The sequence below is a fragment of the Pyrgilauda ruficollis genome, unplaced genomic scaffold, assembly GCF_017590135.1.
Source record: "Pyrgilauda ruficollis isolate IOZ18807 unplaced genomic scaffold, ASM1759013v1 scaffold148, whole genome shotgun sequence".
In the NCBI taxonomy this organism is placed as follows: Eukaryota; Metazoa; Chordata; class Aves; order Passeriformes; family Passeridae; genus Pyrgilauda; species Pyrgilauda ruficollis.
Genome location: NW_024513432.1, coordinates 768,230 through 778,138, shown reverse-complemented (window position 1 = coordinate 778,138; position 9,909 = coordinate 768,230). Strand labels below are relative to the sequence as shown.

Below are 9,909 nucleotides of genomic sequence, written 5' to 3'. Positions count from 1 at the left end.
TCCCCCCCCCCTCCCCAGTGTCACCCCAGGTCCGGGGACACTGGGGATAGCTTTCCCTGGGGGTGAGCAGCAGGCACGGGGTGGGGGGGGACAGGGCGACCCCCGAGTGTCCCCTCACCGAGCCTGGCGCTGCTGCAGCTTCCTGTGCAGCTCCCTGAGCAGCTCCTGGGTCCTCCCTGTGCCGTGAGGGGGGGGCTGTGAGTGCCCGGCAGAGAATCCCCCTGCCCCCCCCCGGACCCCCCCGCTCCTCCCCTCTGCCCCCCGAGCCGGTGACAGGAGCCGGTGTCCCCATGCTGGCACCCCCCGTGCCCCCCCATCGTGTCCCCTCATTGCGCTCGGGGGGTGACAGCAGGGCCGGGGAGGGGGGGCTCGGTGCGGGGGTGCCCCCTCCCCTCCCCGCATTCCGAGCGGCCTCACCGGGGTCGTTCATGTAGAGCTGCTCCTCGGGCACCAGCCCCAACCCGGGGGGGCTCCTGCCCCTCCTCGGGGCCGGCCTGGGCGTGGCTGCAGCCGGGGAGGGACCCCCCTGCATCGGCACGAACTCTGGGGCAGAGCGGGGGGGTCACGGACCCTCCGTCTGCACCCGACACCCCCAGACCCCTCTGAGCCCCAGCAGGCTGAGCTCCCCCAGACCCCGCTGAGCCCCCCAGGCTGAGACACCCCTGACCCCGCTGAGCCCCCCAGACCCCTCTGAGCTTCCCCAGACCCCTCTGAGCCCCCCAGACCCCTCACCCCAGCCGTGCCCCCCGCGCCCCCCGGCCCCGTGCCCACCCAGCTGGGAGCTGTACTCGGGCTCCAGGGGCCGCAGGCTGCCCCCGCTCCTGCGCACGAAGAACTGCGCCACCTCTGCCAGCGACGAGCAGCGGTGCTGGGGACACGCACGGCGTCACTCGGGGACCCCCCGCGCCCCCCATCCCCTGCCCCCCGCCCCAGCCCTGGCTGGGGGGTCCCACCCCCTTGGCTGCAGCCCTTTGGGGGGGTCCCAGTCTCTTGGGGGTCGCAGTTCCCAGGGATCCCAAACCTCAGGGGTTCCCTGTCCCCTCTTTTGGGGGTCCCAGTTCCTGGAGCCGCGGCCCTCGGGGGACCCCAGGGACTCCCACCCTTGGGTGCTCCCGGGGCTCCCTGGGGGTCTGGCACAGCCCGCACGGTGCCAGTCCCTCGGGTGACCCCAAGGCTCCCCCCCGGAGGCTCAGGGGGGTGCCCGGGATTGGGGTCCCTGTCCCCAGGGCTTGTCCCGTGTCACTCACCGGGGTCTCCACGTCGATGACGTAGCCCTGGGCCTCTCTCTTCACCCTGTAGTGCTTCAGCAGCGCTGTCCTGCGGGGGGGCTGCCTCAGGGGCTGGGGACCCCCTCCTGGGGCACTCACACCCCCCGGGACCCCCCTGGCACGGGGACCTTCCCCCTGGGACCCCACCCCATGGGCACCCTGAGCCTCCCCTTGCACAGGACCCCTCCCCTTGGGAACAGCCCTCCCCCGGTGACCCCCCACGCCCCCCGGTGTCCCCCGGCACGGACCCGCCCAGTTCCTGGCGCGTGGTGACCGAGACCCCCTGGCCGTGTCCCCCGGGCCGCAGCAGCAGGTTCCCCCTGCCCGCACTCTGCTCCAGCAGCCGCTCGGCCTCGGCGCGTGTCACCTGGAAAAAGCAGCTGGGGACCCTGGGGACCCCCCCGCTGTCACCCCCAACCCTGCCCCGCCACCGCCGGGCCACCCCCAGCTGGGCCGTGCTGGTCCCAGTGAGGATGGGGACACCCCCAGCCCCGGACACCCCCGACTCACGGCTCAGAGGGGCTGGGGGACACGGGTGTCACCGGGGACACGGGTGTGACCCGGGACACGGCGGTGGCCGGGGACACAGCGGTGGTTGGGGACACGGGTGTGACCCGGGACACGGCGGTGGTTGGGGTCACAGCGGTGGCCGGGGTCACGGCGGTGGTTGGGGGCACGGCGGTGGCCGGGGGGGACACGGCCGTGGCCGGGGTCACGGCGGTGGTTGGGGACACGGGTGTGACAAGGGACACCGCGGTGGCAGCGGGCACGGCGGTGGTTGGGGACACGGCGGTGGCCGGGGACACGGCGCTGTCCCTGCGCTCCTGCTCCTCCCGCAGAGCCTGCAGCAGCTGGAAGTTGTGTCCGGGCAGCAGCGCCAGGTCCCGGGGTATCTTCATCTGCGGGGGGACACGGGCTGGTGGCACAGAGGGGTCCCTGTCACCCCGGGACCCCCGGGCAGCGCCCCGTGCCCACCTCGGCCATGGTCAGGATGAATCCCCGCCACATCTCCTGCGTCTCCCAGCTCTCCGTCTGCCAGGGGACACGGGGACGTGAGGGTGGCCTGTCCCCTGTGACCCCCTCAGGTCTCCACAGCCCCTAAACCCGGCCCCAAATCCCACAGCCCGGTGCATCCCCTGTACCCCCAAGTACCTCCAGCCCCCCCAGTCCCAAATTCCTGTCCCCTCTGCGTCCCTAAATCCTTCCCTTACGCTCCCCAGTGCCCCCCTGCAGTCCTTGTCCCAAAACTCATTCCCCTTGTCCCCCCAGTCCTAAATCCTGCCCCTCTGTACCCCCAGATCCCCCCTCCAGGTACCCCCATTGCCCCCGGTTACCCTCAGCCCCCCATTGCCCCCCCTGACCTTCATTGTCACCTCCTGTCCCCTCAGCTTGAGGACGAGCGCCCCGTCCTCGGCCTGCACGGTCACCAGCTCGCCCAGGTCCAGCAGCTCCAGGGGCTGGGGGCACCCAAGGGTGGGACCCCGGCCCAGGGACGCCCCCACCTCAGCCGGGGTCCCCCCAGTGTCCCCTGAAGGTGCCATCCTCGGGAGGCTCCTGCCCAGGGGGGTTTATGGGGACGGGTCCCCAGTCCTGGGGGTTTCTCCCCTCGGGGAGGGGGCCCCACCTGAGGGGACCCTGCCCCAGGGACATCTCCAGAGCCCGGGCAGGATGGGGGGGGTCCCAATCTTGGGGGTCCCAGAGGTCCCGGCCTTGGGGAGCCCCCCCAGTCCCACCCAGAGGTTCTTGTGCTGGGGGTCCCACCCTGAGGGGCCCCAGCCCGGGGGTGTGTCCAGCCTCGGGGGGTCCCGCGGGGGTCCCGGCCCGGAGAAACCCCGCGGGCCCGGCCGGGACAGCCCGTGGGGGGGTCCCAGTCCCGGGGACCCGCCCGGAGGAGCCCCGGTACCTCGCGGTCCTGGGGCCCCCGGTAAAAGGCGAGTTCGAGCCCCCGCAGCCCGGCCCAGACCCTCCGGTAGCCCTGCGGGGAGGGACGGGCTCAGCTCCGGCACCGGCACCAGGAACCGGGAACCGGGAACCGGCACCGGGAACAGAGAAACTCCACCGAGAACAGGGAAACGGCACCGGGAACGGGGAAATAGCACCGGGAACAGAGAACCGGCACCGGGAACGGGGAAATCGCACCGGGAACAGGGAACCGGCACCGGGAACAGGGAAATGCCACCGGGAACGGGGAAACGGCACCGGGAACGGGGAAATAGCACCGGGAACAGAGAACCGGCACCGGGAACAGGGAAATGCCACCGGGAACGGGGAAACGGCACCGGGAGCTGGCACCGGCACCAGGAACCGGGAACCAGGAACTGAGAACGGGCACCAGGAGCAGGGAACCGGCACCGGGCTCCGCAGGGAACACAGCCGGTGGCCCCGGCGGCTAAGGGGATACGGGGAGTCGGTCCCGGTGGGGACAGTGCCTGGGAGTGCCGGGAGCGGCCCCGGGGTCCCGGGGTGCCCGAGGGTCGCTCCTGGCGCTCGGTCCCGGGGAGCCCCAGGCGTTGGCGCTGGGGCCCGCCGGTGATCGGTCCCGGGGGTGCCGGGCTCGGTCCCGGCGGTGTCGCCCACCTGATCCCGCGGCCCCCGCTTGTCCACGAAGCCCTCGTAGTAGTGCCGGGCCCGGGGCCGGGTCCGCCGGGGCAGCGGCACCGGCCGCTCCATCTCCGCCGCCGCGCAGGAGCCGCCGCCGTTCCCGGAGCGGCCCCGCCCGGGCGGGGCGAAGGGCGGCGGGCGGGCGTCCCGGGCCGGGGCATCGCCGGGGCTGAACGGGGCTGAGTCCCCCGGTCCCTCCCTTCCCACGCAGCAGGTGCGGGGCTGCGCCCCCCAACAGGCTCCGGTTCCCCTCCCGGTGTCCCCGCTGCCCCTCCCGGGGCGAAGGGCGGCGGGCGGGGGTCCCCGCTGGGCTGGGGGTCCGTGACCGGCGCGGGGCTGAGCCCCCGCGTCCCCCGCCCGCTGCGGCAGGTGCCGGGGGGAGCCCAGCAGGTTCCTGCCGGTTTCCCCGCCCGGTTCCGGTGCCGGTGTCCCCCCCTCCCGGGGCCGGGCCGAGGGGCGGCGGGCGGGGGTCCCGCCGGGGGGGGGAGTCCGTGTGTCAGTGCGGGGCTGAGTCCCCGTGTCCCCCGCCGGTGCTGCAGGTGCGGGGCTGTCCCCCCCCGGCGCCGGTGTCCCCTCACCCCCCCGGGCGGGGCGGGGCGCCCGGGGCCGCCCCATCACGTGTCGCCGCCGCCGCCGCCGCGCGCACCGGGGGGAGGCGGGAGCGGCGGGAGCGGCGGGAGCGGAGCATGGCAGGTACCGGGGGGCGGGAGCGCACCGGGCACCGGCTCCGGGAACCGGGAACTGGGAACGGGGAATCGGACACGCAGCGGGCACCGGGCACGCACCGGGATCGCGCGCACCGGGCACGCACCGGGCGCCGAACACGCACCGAGCACGCGCACACCGGACACGCGCCGGGCAGCCGGTACCGGACACGCACCGGGAGCGCACCGGGAACCGGACACGCGCGCACGGACACGCGCCCCGGCCGGGGACACGCACCGGTCACTCGCCCCCCCCCGCCCCCCGCGGACACGCGCGTGCACCTGCCTGAGCGCGCCCCCGCGGGACCTCGGCGGGGACATCCCGGGACATCCCGGGACACCCCTGGGGCAGCAGCGGGGCGGGGACACCCCTCCCCCGGGGACCTGTCGTGGGTCACCCCCGGCCTGCCCCGCAGCCCCCCGGGCTCTGGGGACCTGCTGGGCCGGAGCACGCTCAGCCCCGTGTCCCCCGGCCGCGTCCCCGTGTGCTCGGGCTCCCCAGCCGTGTCCCTCCGCTGTGTCCCCACGTCCCTCAGCCCGGTCCTGTGCCCACCAGCCGTGTCCCCGTGCCCGCAGTCCTTTATTGTCACCCTCCTGTGTCCTCACCCCCCGTGTCCCCAGGTCCGTGTCCCCATCTCCCATCCCCGAGTCCTCCTGTCCCTGTGTCCCCTCCGTGCTTGTGTCCCCACGTCCCTGTGAGTCCCTGTCCCCGTGTCCCCATCCGCAGGCAGAAACCAAGGGGGGGACCCGAGGGTGCTCTGGGGGGACACCCGGCCGTGCTGTCACACCGTGTCCCCCCGCAGCGCTGGCGGCCGCCTCCCCCGGCGGGGACGAGTGTCTGGAGGAGGATGAGGATGAGCTGGAGCCGGGGCTGGACGAGGCGGAGGCCGAGCCGGAGGTCGGGAGCGGCGCGAAGGCGGCGGGGGCGGCCCGGGGGGCGCTGCTGACCCGCAGGGGCATCACCCTGAGGGTCCTGCTCCGAGACGGGCTCCTGGAGCCGGGCAGGGGCGTCCTGTCCATCTACTACCTGGTGAGCCTGGGGACACGGGGACAGGCATGGGGACAGGGAGAGGGGTGGGGACAGGGGGAGGGATGGGGACAGGGAGAGGGATGGGGACAGGGAAAAGAGATGGGGCAGGGAGAGGGATGGGGACAGGGGACAGGGATGGGGACAGGGGACAGGGATGGAGACAGGGGACAGGGATGGGGACAGGGAGAGGGAAGGGGACTGTGAACAGGGATGGGGACTGAGGATGAGGAGGGGAACAAGAAACAGAGATGGGACAGGAGACAGAGATGGGGCAGAAGACATGGGACAGGGAAAAGGACACAGGATGAGGAGGATGAGGGGATGTGGGATGAGGACAAGGGACACAGACGGCGAACGTGGGACAGTGATGGCGCTGAGGGAGAAGTGATGGGGACAAGGGGACGGGACTCCCGCCATTGTCCCCAGGGCAAGAAGTTCGTGGGGGACCTGGGCTCGGACGGGACCATCACGTGGCAGGAGACGGGGCAGGTGTTCAACTCACCGAGCGCCTGGGCCACGCACTGCAAGCGCCTGGTGAACCCCGCCAAGAAGTCGGGCTGCGGCTGGGCGTCCGTGCGCTACAAGGGCCAGAAGCTGGACCAGTACAAGGCCGCGTGGCTGCGCAAGCACCAGCCCAACGTGCCGCCCCCCGAGGAGGTGCGACCGCGGCCACCGCCCCCCGGCACCCCCGGCGTGGGGGGCGAGCTGCGTGCCAGCCCCGTCTGCCCGCAGAGCTTGGCCAGCGAGGGCGAGGAGGAGGAGCTGCCCGAGGAGGAGGAGGAGGAGGCGGCGAGGGAGGGTCGGGTGGCGGCGCCGGAGCCGGCGGCTCCCAAAAAGCCGGAGGAGAGGAGCAAGAAGCAGCAGGGCAAGAGCCTGGCGGAGCCGGCGGGGACGGGTGAGCTGCCGTGGGGGTGCCGGGGGTCCCGGGCAGCGCGGCCGCGGTGACGGGACCCTGTCCTTGGCAGATCCCGGGAAGAGGCTGGAGATGAAACCCCGGGTGCCCGTCCGCTACTGCACCCTGGGCACCCGCGACTCGGCCAGGTAGGGGACAGCGGGCCCCCGGGGCGCAGCAGGGCCGGGGACAGCGGTGGCAGCGGGGCTGTGGCTCTTCCAGGAACCCCCAGACCCTGGTGGAGGTGACGTCCTTTGCCGCCATCAACAAATTCCAGCCCTTCAACGTGGCCATCTCCAGCAACGTGCTGCTGCTCCTGGTGCGTCCCCTCCCCAGGCTGGGACATGGCTGATGGCACTGGGGACACCTGCAGCGAGCGGGCTGTCCCTCGTGTCACCGTTTTAGTGCTGAACCGTCGATTTTAACCTTTTCCTTTAGGATTTCCACAGCCACCTGACGCGGAGCGAAGTGGTGGGGTACCTGGGGGGGCGGTGGGACACCAACACCCAGCGTAGGTGGGGTTTGGGGGGGTGGGGGTGGCTCTGCCGTGGGCCGGGGGTGTCACCCAGCCCCGTGTCCCCGCAGTGCTGACGGTGCTTCGAGCCTTCCCGTGCCGGACCCGCCTGGGCGACGCCGAAGCCGCGGGCGCTGTGGAGGAGGAGGTGAGGGGCTGATCCAGCCTGGGGAGCGGGCAGGGGGCTCTGCAGGCCCTGGACCCACGGTTTGTGCCCCCCCCGAGATCTGCCAGAGCCTGTTCCTGCGGGGGCTGTCGCTGGTGGGGTGGTACCACAGCCACCCCTTCGGGCCCGCGCTGCCGTCCCTGCACGACATCGACGCGCAGATGGATTACCAGCTCAAGCTGCAGGGCAGCGGCAACGGCTTCCAGCCCTGCCTGGGGCTCATCTGCGGTACGTGCCCGCGGCCCGGGGCTCCCAGGGGGCTGGGGCTGCTGCCACCCCCCTGTGCCAGCCCCCTCTGTCCCCACAGGGCCCTTCTACCACGGCAACCCCGGCGCGGAGTCCAAAATCGCGCCCTTCTGGGTGATGCCGCCGCCAGAGGTAGGGAATTTGGGGTGGGGTCCCCCTACCCGGCGCCCCCCGGGTGGTGTCAGGTCCCAGAGCTGTGCAGTGACCCCTGCCCGGCTCTCCCCTCCCCCAGCAACGGCCCAACGACTACGGGATCCCCATGGAGGTGGAGGTCACCTACATCCAGGACGGGTTCCTCACCAACGACGTCGTGCAGGAGATGGTGAGAGGAGGCTGGGGGCCCCCAAAACCCCCCGAGCCCCTTGGAGGCAGGCTAGCGCCCCAGCACTTGTCCCCATCCTGCCCTTAGCCCTGGTGATGGTGACAGTCCCTTCCCCAGCCCCCCGGGGCCACCGAGGTCTCAGTGCCGCAGGGTTGGGGTCCCCCTGCCTGGCTTTGGGGCACCCCAGGACCTGCAGCCCCTCTGTCCCCCCCCAGACGCTGCTGGTGGAGTTCTATAAGGGAGCCCCCGACCTGGTGAAGTTCCAGGAGCTGTGGAGTCAGGACCAGACCTACCTGGACAAGCTGAAGGTGGGAAGGGCTGGGAGGGGAGGGGGCTTTGGTGGGGCTCCCATTCCCTGTGCTGGAATGAAGTGGGGTTCCCCCCCCCCAGGGCTCCCTGGCCTCCCGCACCCCCAAAGACCAGAGCTTCACCCACGTCCTGGAGCAGATCTTCAGCCTGCTCAGGCTCAGCGGGTGAGGGCCCGGGGCTCCTCGACTCGGACCAGGCGCCTCCCGCAGCCCGGGCGGGGCTCGCAGCCCCGGGGCTCTCCCGGCCCCGGCTCGGGGCAGCTCCCGGAGCTCCCCGCGACCCCCCGGCCCCGCCCTGCCCCGGGGGCGGCCGTGCCGGGGGGGACTCCGTGGGTCAGTGGTTTGTGGAAGTGGTAGTTTGATTAAAGAGCAGTTCCTGAGAGGTGGCTCTGCTGGCTGGGGACATCCTGCCATGGTCTGGGCTAAGGGGATGTGCGAGGGAATTCCTGCCTGGCAGGGTGGGCAGGCCCTGGCACAGGGTGCCCAGAGCAGCTGGGGCTGCCCCTGGATCCCTGGCAGTGCCCAAGGCCAGGCTGGACAGGGCTGGGAGCAGCCTGGCACAGTGGGAGCTGTCCCTGCCCGTGACCTTCCAGGTCCCATCCATTCCCTGATTCCACAAGGCAGCCCTTAGAAAGAAGAAAACATTTAATACTTTCATTCAGAGATACAAGTCAAGAATTGTGGGTCATCATTTTTTCCCCTAAAAACCAGGAGAAACCATTACAAAAACAAACAAACAAACAAAAAAAAAAAAAAAAAAAAGATCTAGCGAGGTGTCGCAGCTGACAGAACGCGTTTCAATCCACCTGAGCGGGAGCCAGTGTCCCCAGCGGGGAGGGGACAGCAGGAAGGACCCCCAGGACTCTGGTCCCATGGGCTCCCTGCCCTGCTGGGAGCAGGGGGGGCTGCCCTGTGCCCCCCCGGGGCCGGGGTCACTGCTCGGGGGTCAGACACACGGGGACATGCACGAACCAAATCCTTACAGAGAACGGGAGCAGGAGGAGCAGGGCTGGGGGGCTGCAGGACAGGGTGCTGAGCACAGCCCTGAGGAGCTGCAGGACAGGGGTGCTGAGCACAGCCCTGCACAGCTGCAGGACAGGGGTGCTGAGCACAGCCCTGCACAGCTGGGGCTCACAGCAGGACAGGGTGCTGAGCACAGCCCTGCACAGCTGGGGCTCACAGCAGGACAGGGTGCTGAGCACAGCCCTGCACAGCTGGGGCTCACAGCAGGACAGGGTGCTGAGCACAGCCCTGCACAGCTGGGGCTCACAGCAGGACAGGGTGCTGAGCACAGCCCTGAGGAGCTGCAGGACAGGGGTGCTGAGCACAGCCCTGCACAGCTGGGGCTCACAACAGGACAGGGTGCTGAGCACAGCCCTGCACAGCTGGCTCACACAGCAGGGCTGGGGCCCATCCCAGCCCCACGAGGGAAGAACCCACTTTTGCAGCAAGGAACCCACGGAGCCCAGCAGGCGCTGCCCTGCGGCCCCACGCCAGCCCCGTGCCCTCCTCCTGGCCAGGAAAAGCTCAGCTGAGGGAGAAGGGCTGGCAGAAGTGCCACCGAGATGAACTATCCCTTTTCCCAGCAACCCAGGGGCAGAGGGGTGCCCTGCCCCCAGGGAGGGGGGCTGTGGGCAGGGAGGGGGGCAGGGAAGGCACGGCAGGGCCAGGGGAGCTCCAGGACAGGAGGGATCCCCGGGAAGGGGGAACAGGCAGAGGAGCCACAGGGACACCCCGGGCTGTGGCCCAGCTCCTGCCCCTCTGGATGATCCTCCAGGTGTGACAGACACGGCAGAGTTTGGAGCAGGAAAAGCCTGAGGTCCAGGAAAAAAAACAGGGGCAGAAGGAGCAGCACACC

At 71.3% G+C, this 9,909-nt stretch overlaps 1 protein-coding gene across 1 annotated transcript; it reads left to right on the top strand.

The window, feature by feature from the left end:
* Positions 1-4,537: 4,537 nt before the first annotated feature.
* On the top strand, positions 4,538-8,413 carry MPND (MPN domain containing). The gene is made up of 13 exons (XM_041460743.1): positions 4,538-4,562; positions 5,377-5,603; positions 6,030-6,260; positions 6,336-6,498; positions 6,569-6,644; positions 6,718-6,814; positions 6,934-7,006; positions 7,081-7,157; positions 7,235-7,403; positions 7,483-7,553; positions 7,654-7,743; positions 7,959-8,051; positions 8,134-8,413. The coding sequence occupies exons 1-13, from the start codon at positions 4,556-4,558 to the stop codon at positions 8,218-8,220; spliced, it is 1,461 nt and encodes a 486-aa protein (XP_041316677.1). The 5' UTR covers positions 4,538-4,555; the 3' UTR covers positions 8,221-8,413.
* Positions 8,414-9,909: the final 1,496 nt, after the last annotated feature.

Bases quoted from the DNA above. Each gene is read 5' to 3' on its own strand.
- MPND (XM_041460743.1), top strand. The intron at 6,499-6,568 runs GTGAGCTGCCGT...TGTCCTTGGCAG, and splicing joins GGCGGAGCCGGCGGGGACGG to ATCCCGGGAAGAGGCTGGAG. The intron at 6,645-6,717 runs GTAGGGGACAGC...TGGCTCTTCCAG, and splicing joins GGCACCCGCGACTCGGCCAG to GAACCCCCAGACCCTGGTGG.